This window comes from Amia ocellicauda, chromosome 22 (genome assembly GCF_036373705.1).
Source record: "Amia ocellicauda isolate fAmiCal2 chromosome 22, fAmiCal2.hap1, whole genome shotgun sequence".
Classification (NCBI taxonomy): domain Eukaryota; kingdom Metazoa; phylum Chordata; class Actinopteri; order Amiiformes; family Amiidae; genus Amia; species Amia ocellicauda.
Genome location: NC_089871.1, coordinates 3,901,424 through 3,921,004, shown reverse-complemented (window position 1 = coordinate 3,921,004; position 19,581 = coordinate 3,901,424). Strand labels below are relative to the sequence as shown.

At 44.5% G+C, this 19,581-nt stretch overlaps 1 protein-coding gene across 2 annotated transcripts; it reads left to right on the top strand.

The window, feature by feature from the left end:
- Nucleotides 1-458: 458 nt before the first annotated feature.
- Nucleotides 459-19,581, top strand: vezf1a (vascular endothelial zinc finger 1a). Of its 2 annotated transcripts, XM_066695109.1 has the most exons (6): nt 459-578; nt 9,657-10,492; nt 11,944-12,013; nt 12,242-12,407; nt 15,166-15,207; nt 16,201-19,581. In XM_066695109.1, exons 1-6 carry the CDS (start codon nt 546-548, stop codon nt 16,572-16,574), a joined length of 1,521 nt encoding a protein of 506 aa, XP_066551206.1. In that variant the 5' UTR covers nt 459-545; the 3' UTR covers nt 16,575-19,581. The 2 variants fall into 2 exon arrangements, with proteins under 2 accessions (XP_066551206.1, XP_066551207.1); XM_066695110.1 differs by lacking the exon at nt 15,166-15,207.

The following is a 19,581-nucleotide window of genomic DNA, read 5'->3' as shown; positions in this document are numbered from 1 at the left end:
CACGACTTCAAAAAAAGCAACGGTATGAAGCCAGCCCAACTTTCGTCTTAATAAAATGGGATGCGGGAACACTACAGCGTCGCCCAGTAATTAAATAAATTAATGTGCACCAATTTTTTGGGGGCCTTTGACGTATTAGCAAGCATAAAAAAACAAGACAATTCGAGGATCCTTCACGACAGCAAATTGAAAATGATTAACTCTTTGCCATCTTTCGAATGCCCCCTGCCGGGCCGGAGAAACGTCCGCAAAAAGGGGGGATTTAAAAGATCTCATGTGTTCGTCGAGATCACTAACTTTCCAAAACGGGAGATATACTTATAGATCATAAAAGCGACGTGAAATGACGGGCAGGAGCCGGAATTAAAGTGCAGCCGAGCGCTCCTTCCACATCCCCCCGCTGGGATAACCCCTCCGTCTCCCCCCAAATCCGCCCAGAATGGTCCGCCCCAAGGGTTACAGGAAGTTGTAGCAGCTGCCATGTTGAGCTGCTTTGTTGTAGATTTCTTGTAGGTTTCCTGCAGATTTTTTTTTTAAGTGTTGCAATGGAACCGAGCTGGAGTACATTTTTATTCCAGGTAAGGCGGCCCGTCGACGCGCAAAACGACCTCCTAAACCCCTCCTCGACCCAAAAGCCGTCCGGGGCGCGATCGGAGCGGGTTTTTGAAGGGTTTAATTTGAGGTAAAGCTGCCCAGGCAAAACAATGGTCCATCAATCCCTGGTTTCCAGCTGTGAGGTGTAGGGCATGACGCTGGGGAAAAAAAAAAGAAATCTGGGCTGATCTCGGGTCTGGACCCCCGTTTGGTGGCGATCGGGACGCGGGGGAGGGCGAGCGGGGGGACGGGGGTCGAGTAACGGGCGGGTAGAGCTGTTTTTGTGCGGATCAAAGGTAAACATTACGGGATCAGCCGCCGCCGCCAACGCCGACCGCAGGCGATAGTGCTCCGCTTTTCTCCGCTTTTCTCTGCCCCGCATAACCGTCGATCCGTGCGTGTGCGGGAGCGGGTTGAATGGGGGGAAGAAAAAAGAGAGAGAGAGAGAGAAATCAGTGCAGCAGGGAGGGGAGAGAGAGAGAGAAAAAAAACAGCCCGCACTTCCGATGCTTTTTAACTTTTCTCCCTCCGTCTCTCTGTCTGCGGATTCACTGAGGTCTTGCGGCCGCCGGTAGACGCGGGATTCAAAATGTGCGGGCGGCGGGTGTGTGCGTGTCTGTCTGCGGGGAGAGAGCCCGGCTTGAGCCCGTCGCGGCCTGCGGGGACCGGGGCCGCGGGAGAGCCCATCGGAGTGGAGCTGGCTGCGGGTGAAGCCCTGGTCGTGGCCCGGGGCCGCAGCGCGCACATCTGTGTTAGTTGCCTGTAGTTTGTTACCCCAACACACACACACACACACACACACACACAAGAGAGATCATGAAACAATGACGTGGGACTGTGCACCGCGATCAAATCGTGCTGTTTTAAGCGCGGTGTTGATTTGGCCAGTCCCCCCGGGAAGAGGTCGGTGCAGCTCGTCCTGATCCCCCTCCCCAGTGCAGCCCTATTCAGTGATGGGTCATGGCTGGGTTTGCATGCTGGGTTATCTGTAATCGTGTGGCCACTGCAATGAAGGAAAGAGAAACCCCTGCACTCTCCCACATCTGCTGCCAGGCGCCTGTTCAAATGCCATGGCTCCATTGTGAAATTCAAACCGAGCTGGGCTGGACGGGGATGACTCACAGATACGTGCTCTTGGAAAGTAGGCGAGGGCAGACTAACCGTCAAGGTATCCCGGAGGAGATTTCAAATGGGTAACTGTGTTGGGCTGCTATTGTCCCGGTGTGGTGGGCAGGTTCACTTTATTTTGGCCGGTGATTGGCTGGCACTGAGCCGGGCACCTTGGTCATGGCTTGAGTTTGGGCAATGCGTTGCAACATGTTTACCAGTGTAATATTAATTCCTTGGACATGTGTGCCTTTATATCTGGTTTTGCTGTGGTGCAGTCTCCTGTAAAAGCCTTTTCAATGCATTGCACATGTATTCGCAGTTGTACAACACACAGGTGGAAAGAATGGACTATATAGGTGTGCAGGGTCTTTGCATGTCTCACCCCATCTCTCTTTCAACCGGAGCGTTAAATTCAACCTCAAAATGTGGATTTATAAAGAATAGGCCTAAAAAAACCAAACCTGTAGATCTCGCAGTTGTGACACCGATATGGCATCTCCAAGTTGCGTCTGCAAGTAGATGCTTGAACTATGAAATCAGGCCTCTGTGGAGAAAGTGCGATGTAGAAATTAGATTTTTATAGTTGATGGGTGACTGTGGTTCTGAGCCAGCAATCTCGTCACATTGCGATTTACAATGGTGTGCCTCATGACAAATCTCAAAATGAAAGTGTTATGCTTTTGAACTTTATACTTGATCAAGTACGACGGCTGTACATTCGCAGTGCTCTATGCGCCTACCTGATCTATGCAATCGGAGACCTCAGGTTACAGTTAATGAAGCTAGCCAAAGCTTAATTGTGATATATATTTAGATCAATATTCTGTTTAAGTAGTGCTCGACCCTTAGAAAACCCTAGGAGATGGATCAGAAAAACATTCATTCTATTTATGTACATCCTCATTGTGGTTTGTCGCAAGAGCAGCTGAGCATGAAATTATTAATTTTACACGACCTCGGTTTTCAATCAAACAAAGCACCATCCATCACCGCAGATAGATTTTCGGGCACAAGAACCGTCCTGCAAAGATTTGGGATTTTATTCTCTTGCCGAAGGAAGCTGTTTAATATCGTAACTGAATTACATTCTGTGAAATGTAGTCGGGGGATTTAATTTTAAGTGCACTCCGTCATGCTCTGTGTCTGAATGTTATTGTTAAAAAGGGAAAAAAAAAATCTTTTATTCATGCGGTATTTCAAATTAAGAAAGGAGACCAGTAGAAATATCACTAGTGGCAGTTTGATGTCTCTATAGAAGCTGGCAGGGGGCAAATGTTGTGACTGAAATGCTATTACCTGCTTCAATTACAGCTTTCATATCAACCCTCCTTCTCCAGCACCTGAAGCAGATTTTAAAAAGGTGATTCAGTCATCAAATGAGGGTAAAGTAGTAGTCTTTTGGGAAGTTATGATTCAAATGTGAAGTAGGCCTGAAACATCACAGCAAGATAAATACCAGTTCTGTTCCCAGCCCCTTTTTTCTGGGGTTTAGTACCCTGCAGTATCTTTCACAATTTTCCATGCTTCTCATCTATTTGAATAGCAGATCAAATTATACCGAGCTGAACAGTGGTTCGAGCCAGTGTCCTCGGGGTGAGATTCTCTCTCTTTTTGTTCTTTTGAAATTGTATTTACAGACTGCAGTAACGGTGGCAGGTAAAACTATTCCCAGTGTGTTGAAGAAATGCAGCTGTTATCAGCTAATTGGCACTCGCTAAGTGCCCGTGATACTTTCATTTCATAACTATCCAGGCGGAAATGTTCAAAGCCATGTGAATAAAACGGAGAGAGAGTGAAAAATGTCATATATGCACTTGTTTTTGTTGTGCGTGACGAATCAATAGCATAGTTTCTAATGAGACACCAGTGCCGTTGTTACCTTATTTTTGTTCTGTAGGCGTCTATGCTAATGCATGGGAAAAGTTGAGGTGGTAAGAGGCACAGCTTTCTGAAAACATTATCAACAGGCAAATTAAAATGTAAACTTAAGATCTCGTACAGTCCTGTGCTATTGAAATTGCTCTATTTGCTCTTAAAACATTTGCACTTGTTGAGGCCATCAGGAAATTCTGGTCTTGTTTCAGTTGCGTATGTACAGAAACCTTTGATGTGCTTTAGATTTAGCCATCTATCAAAAGGTGATGAAAATCTGCTTTCATTCGAATATTTCTAGATTACGTCGTCATCGGTCTCTTGGAAGCCGATTTTAAAAAGTGGCGTCGTGTATATTGCTATTGGTATCAAGTGTCCTCAAAATGAAGTCTTGACAGTTTTAACGCTATCAAGAAATAATAAAGCGTAAAAAATGGAGACCCAAAACAATAAACCCGATGAGGTCATGCGTCACAGATGTAAAATGTAGTGGAATGTTACAGGAGCCGGTCGGTGTTGGGCCCGCCACGCCAAGTCCCTGGACTTCTGTGGCTATCCTGCAACTGAAATAACGTCAAGGGCAAATATCTAATAAAATCCCCCCTAAAGAGTCGGCGACGCTGTGTGCGCAGTACATAAATCGCCCAGAATGTCTTTGTTTTTGTGTTTTTGCCAAGGCACATTCGGAATTTGCACAGCCCAAGCAGTGTGAAAGTAAAGACACGTGTAATTTCTTATTACTCAGCTGTTTTAGTGTGAGCAGCAGAACCCTGGCCATTACAGCATGTCCTGTGTAAAACGGCACCGTTATATATTCACATGACTCATGCACATTTCCGTAGGATGGATTCCCACTAGTCTGGGCCCTTACTCATTGAATTGTCTTTAGGGCACTGGCATTAGAGTGGTATGATAATGAGAGATTGAAAAGCTAAACCCTCGTACACGGGGCCTGTTTGCCAGCTAACTCGAATACTCATTTCACCCCCAATCTTTATGCTGTGCCATACTTGCGGTGCTGGGTGTTTGTGTTAGGATATCAGCTGCTGGAAATCGTGAAAAGAAGGAACCACTGAACAGGTTTCTTTATGAATAGGACTCTACAAATACCAGGTGATTTATAACAATCGAAAGGTGCTGCGTCACACGTTCCCTGACCCTCGTGGTCCTGAGGGGGATAGATCATTGAGAATCTTGTACACCGACCGGTACTGTGCAGGGAAATTAAGCCATTTTAATATTCATTAATGGCAAGTTCCTATTTTTGTTTTTCCCCTCGAACAGATCTTTATAAATCGAGTCACTAAACATCTCCTGGATCTTAATGCGGGACACAGACTGCTCCTGCTGCTGAAATGGTCTGATCTAGCCTGGCTGTGCAGTGCCACCGGTCTTAAAGTTGCAGTCTTATCAGAATTATTCAATGTTTTTAAATTTGTACGAGTCCACGCTGAATTGAACAAATAACTGCAGTGTGCGCTAATTGTTTTTTAGTTTTTTTCCCTGAACTAGTCAGACCCAAGCCTTGAGCTCTATCCTTAAGGAGTTTTTTTAGTTTTTTCTCCTCTCTCCCTATCCTCCGTTTCGTTGTTATTTATCTTGGAATGACCTCAGCTTTCAGAGCAGATTTGTATCAAAATCATCAGAGCAGCGTGAAAGCACAGCGGGCTACAGTCCCTCAGCCCCAGACTGTAGCCCTGGCTGTCACAAATGGCTAACTGCAGGCTCGCTCGCACTAACGGGTGTGTGGCTTTTTTCGACTGGCAAAAAGCGAGGGCATTTTTTTGTCCCGTGTTTACTGTAACCAGGAGAGCGATGAAAAGCAGGTGCTTTGACAAAAATAGGGAAGGGAGGGTGGAGATTAACATCCAGGCAGGGTTATCCCCAGGTTTCCCTCGTCTCGGGCGGCAAACTGTTCTGCTGTAGGGAGTCTGGAGCAAGGACAGGCCAGTGAATAGTGTAGGGGGATCAATGAGCAGCGTCTCACAAAGACCTCCTGTAGGGACTTAAGTGCATCACGGCTTGGGATTTGTGTCTACTATAATGGAGCAGATAAAATGAGGAATAGAAGCGGAATTGATTTTTTTTTTTTTTAAATATATATATATATATATATATATATATATAATGTATAAAAAGTATACTGCAGGCTAGCTACATGGGTGGCTGATCCTGAAAAGAAAAGGTCAGCTATTTAACCCTCTGCTGCATTTTTGCGGAAGAAAATGAAATTACTATTACTTTTTTCATTGTAACCTCTCTTCTACAAGTTTTTTGTGGTGTTGAACAGCCCACCCCCAGTGCAATTATCCATTTGTGAACAATGCAGAAATGTCTTGATTGAAATTCCAGCTTTTTGTTTGACATCCAAATAGAATGGCCAGTCGGTTGAGTTGCATTTTGGGTAGGGGCGGAGGAAGTGTTTTCAGTAGGCTGATATCTAAAAATATTGATGTATCCTCTAGATTATGCATTGAAATGAACTGAAGATTTGACAGCTTTGTCCAGTTACTTTTTTTCCATTATTTTCCTATATAAAATCCAGTTGTAGTATTTTTTTTTAATTTGTCCTTGTTTTCTTCTATTGTATATTATTTCTCAGTATATACTATGATCCTGCATGGTGGTGTTTTGCAAAGGTAGAAAACACTGGGGTGGTAATTTGAGCAGCTCCAGTCTTTACTGTAACTTTACTTCAGCTTCTGAATGGAAAAAAAAGGCCATTTTATTACTGAAGTGCAGCTGTTTCTGTTACAGTGGGCTGACGTCACACACAGTTACTATTTTAATGACAGCCAGGGATGCCTTGTTTGTTTCAAATGTGTTTGGGAAGTATTCTAAATCTGACTGTCGGTGGGATCTAGTAATTGAGTTCCCATGTGACATTTCGTCATTTTCAATGTGTTCATTTTAACTTTTTATACTTCCAGGCAGACAAATCAGGATTGGAGGGGGTGGTAGGGTTAAATCCGACCAGATTTGATTAATAGTGATGGGCTCGGACTTTGAAATTAGTGCAAAAACAGTTTGTCTGTTGCCCACCCCCCCCCCCCCCCACTCCCTCTCGAATGAAAGAAGTGCAAAATTGTTTTGAAAGGGATATTTTTAGCAGTGGTGTAAGATGTGCCACGAGCCATCTTAAGAAGCAACAGGAGTTGCATTTCACTCTGTGCAGGGAGGTAATGTTACCAGTTTATATGAAAACTAGAAATGGCAGGGTGCTTATTCATTTCAGGGACAGATTACTGCATTTCCAGACCTTGGGACTAGAGCTTCAGGAATGCTGAATGAAAAGTATATATATTTTTTTGTTTAGTTTGCTTTTTGGCAAAGGATTTTTCTTGTCTGTTGTGAGTGGAATGTGCAGCAGTGTTATTTATCTTGAATTTTAAAAAACGCCTGCCTTATAAAGCAGCTAAAAAAAAAGACGCTACTATTGACAGCCACATGAAAGATTTATTGTGGCATAAAAAAAAAAATCACTTACTCTATTGTACAAATTTCCTTATTGCCCCTTTCTTAAAAGTCGGTTCCTAAGAAGGTTAAACCCCGGAGAACGAAGCTTTAAATCCTTTTGGATACGTTGGCCCTGTTACAGAAGATCATTTTAATTATATCTGCTTGAACCCTCTGCTCCTGGCGATTGAGCAGCCCTGCCGTATTGTGAGGGAGATGTATATATAATAATATATTATAATCGAGTCCGTTACCATGGTTGATGTAGTTTCCTTTCCTGTTAAAAGTTGCAAACCTGCTGGCAAACTGCCCTCTTTCCACCCTGCTCTCTGTGCATGCCACCGCCCGAGTGGGTCTTTCCAGTTGTTTGCAAAGCATTTTGTGTAGCCTGTCTATTTCTTCTGTAGTTTCTTTAAAAACAAAACAAGAGAATCTGCTAATAAAAGGTACGGATCTCTCGTTGTATCGTGGCACTTTGTCTGTGGCAAACTGGCTTAAATAAAATGCTCTTGAACTGTTAAAAATGAGCAGATGTGTCCCCACACAGGTGAGGTTTGTGATGGCAATCCATTAAAAGCACTGTTAGTCTAAGTGCTAAGATGTTTAGCTGTGAGCCGCTTCACCTTCTGCGACTGGTCTGTCTCAGTGTGCGTTAATGCACAGCGACAGCCATGTCATTTACAGCCCCCAGCTCCAATAAAATCATGGCAATCTGGCCGAGGCAGTTTGTGCATTAGGAGTATTCCTCTGTTGTGTTGCGAGGTGTTAATCTGCAGTGGTTTTGTGGCTCTCGGAGGACACTCTGTGATAGTAACTGCCCGATCTGTGCCGCCTGCTTGGGTTGGCATTAGATTGGGTTTAGTGAACAAGAGACACTTTGAGAATGGCCTGCATCTCTTCTGACCTCATGTGGCTGGCTTTTCCACACTGTTGATCAGCCCGAATGCACCTAAATCTCGTCCTGTCGTTTCCCCTTTTTCCTTGATTCTAGGTTCGCTCCGATACCTTGGTTTCAAATGTGTCACCGCTCCACACCCTTCCCACGAACCACTTCCCAAAAATCTTGAATACCTAATCATCACTTGAGTTATGGAGTTGGAACAATCTAAAGGTTTCGATTTACAAATCCGGGGTCTTATTCTTTCTCTCTCTGCACCGTTCTTAAGAGAAGGTTTAAAAAAAAAAAAAAAAAAAAGAGCCTCGGTGTTCGTGGCCATGCAGTCGCATGAGGAATCCTCTTCATCATCGGGAGAGATCGTTTTACACACAGCAGATTTAGATCCTTGAGTGGCAGCGCGCTGTGTGCGTGTCCGTCTCCTGTGTTCTCTTCCCTGTCTCTGGGGGGGACTGAAATGTCTGGTGGTGCGATTTGCAGAACATCTAGCTCGCCTCCCTTTCTGCCGGGTACGCACTGCTAACAGAACTGTGACTCGGCAGTTGACCAGGGCTGTAATGCCGTCGGATGTTTCAGTAAAAAAGGTGCTACAGTTACCGTCTGACGGCCTGGTAAAGTGTGAGGTGACTGTCCCCAGGTCTGTTGTGCTTTTTGTAACTTCCCCCGTTCTTATTTGTCTCAGATCTTAAAAGTTTCATGACTAATTTAAGTCTGCCGAGTGAAATGCCCACTGTAACATACATTTACACCCCCCCCTCCGAAAAACTGTCAAATGGGAAATTTGCCCTCCACCTCCTCCTAGTCTTATTACTCATACGGCGCCTCACAATAAACAGCTGACTTAAGCCTCTGCTAATATGCTTTTGAGCTGCATTCAGCTCCTGTTGTCGTCGTCATCTTAGAGAGCATGAACGCACTGAAAATGAGTCATTTTCTATTTTTGATCAATTATAGCACTGTCACTTTGGTAAAACCCTCAGTTTCCCTTTTAAGTGTTCAGCAGAGTCTTGCAGATAGAACTGTGATCTAAATAGTTTGTGATGCACAAATGCAAAAAAATAAACTGTAAAGAGAGGGCTGTGGGTGATGCACAGAGCTGGTAGTGTTTCATCTTGAAGCATTTTACAAGCTTAGAGGCCTGAGGTCCGTGAAACCCTTTTCAGTGCCTCGAACGGTGAGGACTGAATTGGTTATCCTGTGCTGGAACTGATGAAACTTTTTTTGGTTTTGTTTGATGTGCAGTTATTTTTCTTGCGTGCGTTCGTGCTTTCCGTACATGTTTGAATGAGCAGCACAAAATTACTTTGCACGCCACAATAAAACAATATTAAAAAGCCTGAATGAGCAAAGGAGTTTCATAATATTCATAATAAGGACAGTGATTAACTCGCTGAAGGTTATGTGTAGAGCTGAATTAAACACTTTCTAAACCACCTACTAAAGCAACCAGCCCTATAGAAATGTGGGAGGAAATCTGCTCTTTCCAGTGTATTCATTGTGCAAATAAATTCCTTTTGCAGCGATGAAAGAGAGGAACAGTTTGTCTTGCTGTTTCACACGGCCGCTTTTGCAGTGTTCAAGGTGTAACGGTACACAGAAACCGCAGCTGGCGAAGCTTTCATTTTCAGTGGGGAAAAAAACTGGTATACCGTTTGATTTTTAGATTTTTTTTTTTTTTCTCAACGATCTAATTTTAATGAATGAATTTCATCTCCTCTCTCTCCCGCAGGCAAATGAAGCATTGCATCACCAGCACCAGGTGGCTCAGAACAGCCTGCTGCCTCTCCTGAACTCCGGGTCGGACCAGCAGGACCAGAAGCCAGTGCTGCCAATCCCTCTGGACCAGAAGCCGCCGGCGAGCGCTGCCGAGCTCCTCAAGGACAATGTTGCCAGCGGGACGGGCGGAGGAACTGGTGGTGGGGGCGGGGGTGGAGGCGGAGGGGGCGGGCCTGTGCCAGTGGTGAAGAAGGAGCAGAAAACCAAAACGCCCTTCATCTGCGGCTACTGCAACAAGGCCTTCAGGGACAGCTACCACCTACGAAGGCATGAGTCGTGCCACACGGGCGTCAAGATGGTGTCGCGGCCGAAGAAGACCACCCAGACGGCGCCCACCATGGTGCCCCTCATTTCCACCGTGCCGCGGGAGAACAGCAACGCCTCCTACGTCTCCACCATCGCGGGCATCCTGACCACCGCCACCACCTCGGTGTCTACGGGCTCGAGCATCATGTCGCCCTCCTCCATGCCCACCGTGCAGCAGCAGCAGCAGGCCCAACAGCAGCAGCAGCAGCAGCAGCAACAGCAGCAGCAGCAGCAGGCTGCCCCCAAGAAGCCCGCCAAGCCGGTGAAGAAGAACCACGGCTGCGAGATGTGTGGCAAGGCCTTCCGCGACGTCTACCACCTGAACCGGCACAAGCTCTCCCACTCAGATGAGAAGCCCTTCGAATGCCCCATCTGCCAGCAGCGCTTCAAGAGGAAGGACCGCATGACCTACCACGTGCGCTCCCATGAAGGAGGCATCAACAAGCCCTACATCTGCTCCGTCTGCGGGAAGGGCTTCTCCAGGTGGGAGTCCAGGCGTGCCTTGGGCATGTGGGCATGTGCCTGAATAGTCCGTTACTGGAGAATAGCATTTGCAATTTTAAGAATCCGGATTGGTTTCTATTGAAGACCATAACATTTTGTACTCGGGCTTTTGTAATCCCATGAAGTACCAGGATGACGTACAACCACGACAAAAAGCTGATGCCGTGTTCTATAAGCTCCTTCTACAGGATGCACGCTTTGGTGCCGGCTATTTCGGTGCTTTACACAAAAAATAGACCGCAATGGTTACACGGTATAAGTTGATGACAAAATTATTTGAATTTGTATTCTCCCCATCTTGCCAAGAGAGGCAGTAGCTCCGGAGAGCTCCGCAGTCGACTGCTTTGATCTGTATGTCACAGTGCGGTGAGCGGGCACTCATCCCTCCCGTGAGGAATTCTATTAGAAGTGCAAGATTAACCAGTGGAAACGTACCAGTCTCAAAAGGGGCTTTCCTCTGGCAAATGTGGGAGTCGGCAGGCTGCGACGGCCGCCTGTCCTGGGAGAGGCCAGGCTTGAAGACGCACGATTAATGTGATCGGCGCTGGTAGGCCAAATCTGAAATATCCTGGGGAACGGTGACATGTCACGTTTGAAACCAATACCCCTGAAACATCTAGTTATATAGACCTTTCTATTATATATCAGATTGGAGCTATTCCTCTAAATCCCCAGCATGCACAAAATCTGTGGCGTGTGGATGTGAATGGATTCTTTTTGTAAATTGATTTCAGCTTGAATAATAAAGTAAACAGCCTCCGTTAGGAACATTTCCGCCATTGCCAGAGAGCTGTTTTTTTCAGAACAGCCATTTCCGAAACGGAGCAGGGCTTGAAAACGGCGAGTGTTTTAAGATTATCGCTGTGTTTGTGTTTGAACTGTGGCAGAAGTAATTGCAGCACACCGCCCGTTTAAGGTGAATGAAATGGGTGTGGTAGCGCAGTGTATGCCAGAGAGATTTTTCCATGATCAGTTTGGAAAGTCGTTTTAGTTAAAGGGTTTATCTTTCGCACTAAGGCTTGTTTAAAAATATTTTTTTTTATGCAATGCTTCCTTGAATTGATTTGATCGAGCTTTCCCTCTGTGGTCGGTATGAACCAGTCGTGTAATTGCGAAAAGACATGTCTCTCTCGGCCACCAGAATGGAAGAATTTGGTAGGGGGGAAAAAATCACTGCTGTGGTCTGTAAAAATGTCTACAAGTATTTCAGGTTTGTGGCACTGCCAGAGGAATGCCTGGCATTATGAATGGATCCTCAGAGAAAACGCTCCTTTGTTTGTGGAATGTTTGAGTGGCGGAACCTGTCAATAATGGCAAGGCACTGTAGCTGCTTTCATACGGCAGCGCAGGATTTACAGCTGTTAAAATGTGCACCGCTGTGGCATAATATTATCCACATCGTTGTTAACTGTTTTTATTCTCTCTTGCAGACCTGATCATCTAAGCTGTCACGTGAAACATGTTCATTCCACAGAAAGACCCTTCAAATGCCAAGTAACGGTAAGCACACTTCCTAATCCTGATAGCACTGGGGTTGAGGATTGTGTAGAGATAAGGAGGAGGACTTGAGATTTTCCAGCCGGTTCTTTAAAGATTACGATTGGACTGTCGAGGAATTCAGGACGCACGCTCTCCTCTCGGTAGCGCATCGCGGCGCGTTGTGCGTAGTGCGGGCGCTCTATTGCCGCACTTGGAAAAACGTGTGCTTCTGTGCCTCTGGTGTTGTAGGCCTGCACAGCTGCTTTTGCTACCAAAGACAGACTGCGCTCGCACATGATCCGGCACGAAGGGAAGGTGACCTGCAATATCTGTGGCAAGATGCTCAGCGCGGCGTACATCACCAGCCATCTAAAGACGCACGGGCAGACCAACTTCAACACTTCCTGTAACAAAGGTACGTGCGCCCAGTGGGTCTCTCCTTTTTGTCTTCTCTCCCCTGCTTTATCCTCCTGACTTGAGTCGGCTTTTTAGTTGAACAGTCCGCATTCACGGAGAAGGGTGGGTGGCCTGCTTGCGATTAAGACAAACGGACACTGACAGAAAAGGAAAATCTCCCAAATAGCTGCAGAATGCGTTGCGAACGGAGGCCTGTTTTAGCAGCAGTTGGTTATGTGTGTTTGTATAGAATAAACATCCCTCTTCCAAAGGAGAGGAGTCATTATTTGCATTAATGCATGTGTTTATCAATCGTAATTTCTCTACATTATATGAAACGCAGATGGGGAGGCGAAAATGCAATGGAATCGGAGTGGGGGTTAAAGAAAGACGCATTTACTTTGGGTACCTGCTTTTGCCGCAGCATTTCTTAAATTCCTAGTCGCATCGGAGCGTGTCCCACTCTGTTGATCGCCTCCTCTGGTCCTATGTCGTGCTGCTTCAGAAATAAGCCTTTGTGGGTGCAGGCTGGATGCAATGGCAGGGTGTGGGTGTGCTTGAGCATCTCAGCCTTGCATTCTCCCTGTAAAGTCGAACATCATCAACCACGACAATTACAAATTAAAAAACCTTTTGAATCGATTGATTTCAATTTATCGCACTACATCGAAAAGTGAATCCGTTTGTATGACAAAGAGCTTGCGCGGTCAGCAGCAGTGATCTCTGTGGGAGTCGTTCTCCCCCAGGATACAGCGTCTTATTTTATGTTTCTTATTTTATTCATGGGAGCCAGCAAAAAGTGAAAGGAAGTGTTGTTCAGTGTCTCATGATGTCTAGAATACTGACAAATGCCCTCAGGGACATGATTTCTTTTTGGGAGGTTTATATAAGGTGATAGAGAAATCCTTCAGCTTACATGCTTCGCAGATCCAACGAAAAAAATAACAAACCAAAAATCACGCCAGGCCACGCTACTTCCTTTTCTCCTTTTGATTTGACGTGAGCGGGGCAGACGCTTATTATGTTCGACACAATTTGCAGTAAAGGGAAAGGGGACTAGTTTTTTTTTTTCTGGGGGGTGGGTAGGTCTGTAAACAATTTAGTAAATGTGAGTTGGGAGAAGTGCATGTAAGTATTTAAGGATTGTTAAAAGCTAAATTACACTGAGGAGTATTGAACGCGAATCCGCTGCAGCTGGATATTTTCACAGCGCTGCCGTCTCCCCATCACTGTCGGTTCATGTGCCGATTCGGGTGACATGTATTCCTGCTGACAGAGGCGGATGGCCTGTAGCACAATTCTGCACCGAGATGCGTCTAAATTTAAAGTGGTGTGTGCAATTAATTTCGTTGTAGTGCGCAAAGTGGGAAAAGCGTTTTCAAAAAGTAAAACGATTCGGCTCCACCCTCTTCAACGTGGTATACGAAGTGCGGCGCAGAGGAGTTGTGATGGGGATAATGCTTGCTTTTATCCCTTCTGTGTTGATTGCTAGCAACTCTGAGCTTCATTTTGTCTTTATTTTGTTATTTTAATTGCTCTAATCCTCAATTTCATAATGAACTTGTTTTACCTGGGGATAAAATTACCCAAGGCTTTTTTTAATGATTTATTAATGTTTTCTCTTTAGAGAGCTTTCCTTCTGCAAAGTCCATCACTCACATCTTCTGGTGTGAAAATGGTATTTGTGTACCGTGTGTGTTTATGCAAGAAAATGTTTTTAACGATTCCATCTGTGGTCTCTTTGATTCCTTTCTCTGGGATTTAACAGATTGATCTCTACACATGTAATCTCCCAGAAAATGCTTCTCTCATAAATGCTCCTTTCCTGAATGTTTGTGTGTGTGTTGTTTAATGAAAAATGTCATTAATTCAATTGAGTGAAAATCCAGCCTTGTTTCTGAAGCTGTGGAGGAAAAAAAAACACAAAAAAGTGCACCCCTAACCCTGTCTGTTATCCTGTTTCATTTTCACCAACCAAGCAACCCCTCCATTAATCTGAAAAAGGCTTTTTCCTCCTAATTATGTCAATTGCCCTGAGAGGCGCAGTATTGCCTTCTAAAAACAGATCAACACATTCGTTCAGCGCAAACACTGAATTTGAATACGGACAGCATTTCAAAAACAGCATTCTTCCCTACAATTTGACCTCTTGCAGCAAAAAGAGGCGAGTGTCCCTGAACCCTGTTGTGTGTCTGTGTGCAATTTCTGATCCTCAAAGCAACATTTTTCCCCAAAAGTTATCTTTCACTGTCCATTGCAATCCCATTGCCCCAAGTCCCTGAAAGATGACGCCCTGGACAGTGGGGCCCCGTGGTGTCCAGCTGAGTGGCGGCTCGGACCGTGAGATGCGCTTTGCTTTAAAGGAACTGTCCCGACTCTTTCAAACGCCAGCGAAATCTGCAGATTTAAAACCTGTTGATTCCAAAATTAGATTCCCCCGCCTGTTCCTCCATTTTCCATCCAAACCGTCATATCCGATCCAGTGCTAGCACGGTAAACCTGTAAGCAGATCGGCAGAAAAATTAGCCGAGAAGGTGTTTGGTTTGGATCAGATCCACAAACTGAAAACGCACAGATGGAAAATGAAGCCAGAGGCAGCCGATTCAATCTCTATTTCACTGGTTAAAAGCAGAACCAATTCCATATCCTGGGAAATCACCTTTAAAGCAACAGCCTGCCTCACCTCCCCAGCTGCCACTCGCCCAGCGTTGGGCACTACAGCTTTGCCTGACCGGGGAGCAGGCCTTATAACCGTGTGTGTCTGTATTTCTGAATAGGCCTAGGGGACTGGCAGTGGAACTCCACAGGGGGAAGAAAAGGTAATATTGTAGCTTAAAGTGAAAAACAAAACAAAAAACCCCAAAACCAAAACCAAAACCGTGAGCTACAGTGTCCGAGATCGGGCGGGGTGGGCCAGTGGTCGAGGGAGAAGGGCTAGGTACTAGATTCCTGGTTCGAGCCCCGACTCCGCCACTGTCCCGCTATCTGATTTTCCCCCCCGAGCAAAAACTTGTGCTGTCGTAATCTGTAGTACCAGCTCACCCTCTAGTTTGTGTAAGTGGCTCTGGATAAAATGCGAAAAGCATCTCTATTATTATTATTATTGCAGTTGGTGCCCTTTTGTTTTTTGTTTTGTTTTGCTCTGTTAGAGAAGCAACATGCATTCTCCCTGTTCAGTACATCAGAATTGATCAAGATGCAGGTGACTGAACCTGTTTTACAATGTTTTATTTAAAGATTGATACTGCGTTATGGTTTCATAGAGACACTAAAGCTGGAGTTTAACTTCTTCCACCTCTTGATTTTCCTTCGAGGTCAAGATCATTACGTTAACAGTGGGGTTCTTCCTTCAACTGTGCCATGAAGATTAGTTTTTTTTTTTTTTTAATGGGATGATAACTTGGATGTAAATCAAACCCAAAACTCATAACCCAGTCATTCCATCTGTAACCTCTGCTGTGGGTTCGAGCTCTGAAATGTTAGTGATGTCAGTTTGGCGGTGAATTAAGATCTTGTATTGCTCTCGCACAAACACTCAAGGAGTTTAGAGTTATTGAGGCAGCCCAGTGGTTGAAATTGCAGCAGCACCATTTAAAAGGGCCGCGGTTCCTCTAGTACCTCTGACCCGTTGTAGACGACACTGCTTCAGAGTCCCAAGTGTACTGGAGCCCCGCTTTTGTAACGCAGCTGATTGAAAGCATCAGGGAAGTGCAGATCAACAAGCTCACGGTGTCTCGTCTTGTTTTTTTTTTTTTTTTTTTTTTTTTTTTTTCCTTCTTCCCCCGTCCCCCTTTGATTCTCCTCTCTTCCAGACACTAACGACGTCTGCAACTCGGGCTCGGTGACCCCCGTCACGGTCTCGGCGCCCATCACCACCACCATGAACCGCGGCAACATCAGCAACCCCGTCACCATCGCGGCGCAAATGAACATTACCACCAACACGGTCAACATCACCTCGCCGGTCAACCTCCCGCACCCGGTGACCATCACGGCGCCGGTCAACATCGCCTCAGTCAACATCCCGGCCACGGCGCCCATGAATATCGCCCACCCGGTGGCTATAACCACTCCCATGCCCATCTCCACTGCCATGAATATAACGGGCCCTCTAAACATCGCCATGCGGCCTATGGAGAGCATGCCTTTTCTGTCCCAAGTCCTGCCTTCTTCCCCTCCGTGGTAAAACGCCGCCTCCCGTCCCCACCTTCCTCCACCCAGATATTAAGTTTACGTAGTGCAGAGGACAGGGAGGGAAGCGGTCCCTTTGCTTGGCACAGCGGCATTTAAAGCATAAAAGAATACAATGAAATCCTGTAGGAGTTAGCTAGGGCTTTATTTTTGTTTCCGTACGATTTTTCTTTTCCCCTCTGAAGAACATTTGGCCCCAGAGGTCGGGAGTGATCACTGCAGCGCTGCAGTTTGCGTGCATAAGACAGCATCTGACGTTTGGCGCTTTAGGAATCGCAGCGACCGGAGCGGTTTGGGGACAACGGGAGAAACTTATTGAAGACGAGCGAGTGGAATGCAATAAGTGTGCATCGCTGGTTTTAAGGTGTCGAAGGTTCTCAGACGTTTACTTTGGAGACTTTTTTTTCTTTCAGTTTTGTTTTTTTAACTATAGCCTGCTAATCAGTATTTAATAATTTTTAAGCATTTTTAAGAAAAGAAAAAAGGGACATAAAGCTTCCACTGGGAGGGAAGAGATTAACTGTCACGCATGTAAACTTCGTTTTACATTTACGAATGAGAGAAATGTATCGATTGGCAGTTGCCTATTACTGGAGTATGTTAACCCTTGTCCAGTCACACCACCACCAACTGTAGTTTTTTTTTTTTTTTTTTTAAGCAGTCCATTTCTGGAAACGGGCCCTTGTGGTCGTTTTTGAGACTTGTCTAGACTACAAAATGGATTTTATTTTATGTTTCTGTAGGGATAGCTGGGATGTGCTTCGTATACATAGCTGTAAACAGACTTTTGGTCATTTTACAGGAGTTCAAAGTGGAATGAGAGTCTTGCACTGAATGCATATCCCTTGTGTAATGTTCTGACAACAGCAGTATTATCAAAGATCAAAAATTGTGAGTGTTGATTTGTTAGGTTACAAGCCTTTACAGTAGAATACAGTGCCATCTAGTGGCGAAAAGACAAACTTGCTGAGAGATTGGTCCCAAAGTTCACCAATTTTTATTATAATAATCATCATCTTGTCGGTGACGGATTGTAGAGTTTTTATTAGAATAATTTTATACCCTTGTTTTGTTTTAATTTTATTTGTTTTAAGTTGAGGACCCTGTTAGTATGGACCTTACACTCAGGAACTTTGCTGAGAGTAGCCCAGTAATCTGGTTGTGTAAAAGATGAATTCATGTCTAACACGTAACTTTATCCTGGACTTTTTAACGTTACTTTGTAAATATTTAACACAACATATACTTTTTGCTGAATTGAAATAAACATAGAAGCCCTTCACAGGACAGGGATCCAAGAACCTTATTATTATTATTATTATTATTATTATTATTATTATTATTATTATTATCACCGTCCAAGAAAAAAAAAAATGCTTTTTTGACTGCTCTTCTCGTTGGTTATCCAAACCGAATGACTTGCAGAGATCACACTGAACCAAAACCGTGTCTGTGCTTTAGGGTTCAAAATTGTTGGCTTGTCTTTACCCTCTTTTGGTGTCGGATTAAAACCAGGGCTCTACCTGCCGGAGAAATCTGAATTGCCAGCTTAGGTTGACTGATTAACCGCTTAAAAGGAATTTAAGGTCACTCTTCCATCTTAGTTTTTGTACTAATTCAATTGTTACTAATCTAACCCTTTCTGCAAATGGCAGTTTTTAAAGCACTTGTCTTGTGCGCACAGAGCTGGAGGGGACGCCAGAACGGGGTCCGGTTTGGCCCCACAGTTTGCATTGTATACCTGTCCTGAGGAGAACGAGGGCAGTGTTTGGCGAAATGGCACAAATAGGCGTTGGCGTGGCTCAAACCTGTACAGACCAAGATTCGTACCAAGCAGTGCATTGGTACTGGTGGCCGATGGACAGCCGATGCGTTTCAGTGTAGCTTTGGAAAGAACCTGAAAACCGACCCCCTTGAAAAACAAACTAAGACGAAACTAACATGAGAGCGAGTCGGTAGAATAGTGGGAGTCGGGGAGGTGGGGGGGATCAACAACAATAACAACAGGAAAAAAATATGAAACACTAACCTGCTTCAGTCGGGAATCAAGGAGAACAAGTGTAGAACTATTAAACAACTCTTACCGCCTATACAAGTCACCCCAGTGCAGTGAAGTAATTATTAACTGCATGAAACACTTTATAGGAATTGATAATGCACTCTATTAGGGGTTACAAGGTTCCCAAGAGCACCTTATGGCAGTCGGGGGCTTCCTTACTATTCTCTTAAGCTTTCAGGTGGGTTTTTCCTGCATGGAAATTTGTGTAAAAATATATATAATCAATGCAAACAAATAACAATATAGCAGCATTTGCACCAGAACTGAAAATGTAAGAATGCAGAGTTGGTCTTACTTGCCATGGTGCAAAATCAATCCATAAGGGTGAATCTCTAGCCATTTGTAGAGCTAAGTTGTTCTGATCATGAAGGCTCAATCTAAATACAATGGGGAGCTAATTTATCTGGTCTTGCTTTGGAGAGAGAGTCGCTGGTTTGATCTCCTGATTTTAAAAACAAACGCCACTTATTACTATTATGATTATTTTAGAGACTGGTTCCGATAATTAATCCGGATCTTAACCATGGATCGGAAGAAAAAACAAACACTTCTATCCTGTACTCTTCCACATCCTACGTGTCTAGGACTTTTGGTTTCTGTTTTTTTTTTCAAATTGGCTTTTCTTGGACCCCCTGTGAAGGCAGTTGAATGTATATCTTTGTACAAAACCATTTAGTTCTAAGGACGTGGTAGTTATGATAGACACATGTGCAAGAAAAAAAAAAAGTAAGATAACCTTTTATAAATCTTTTGTATTAGAACATTAACAATGGTAATTTTTTTGTATATATGAAGACTAGGCTTTCTGATTAGCAGAAAGGTAAAACATTCCTACATTTTTTTTAAATGTATGTTTGTCAAAAATAATTATGTAAACATATGCCCAATGTTTTATGTGCCTTTTATTTGGGTTGTCTAAATAAAAGAAAACTATAAAACATGA

Excerpts from the sequence above, each read along its gene's own strand:
- vezf1a (XM_066695109.1), top strand. The coding sequence starts at position 546 with ATGGAACCGAGCTGGAGTACATTTTTATTCCAG. Across the intron at positions 12,014-12,241 it reads CCTTCAAATGCCAAGTAACG|GCCTGCACAGCTGCTTTTGC; the intron begins GTAAGCACACTT and ends CTGGTGTTGTAG. Across the intron at positions 15,208-16,200 it reads CTCCACAGGGGGAAGAAAAG|ACACTAACGACGTCTGCAAC; the intron begins GTAATATTGTAG and ends CCTCTCTTCCAG.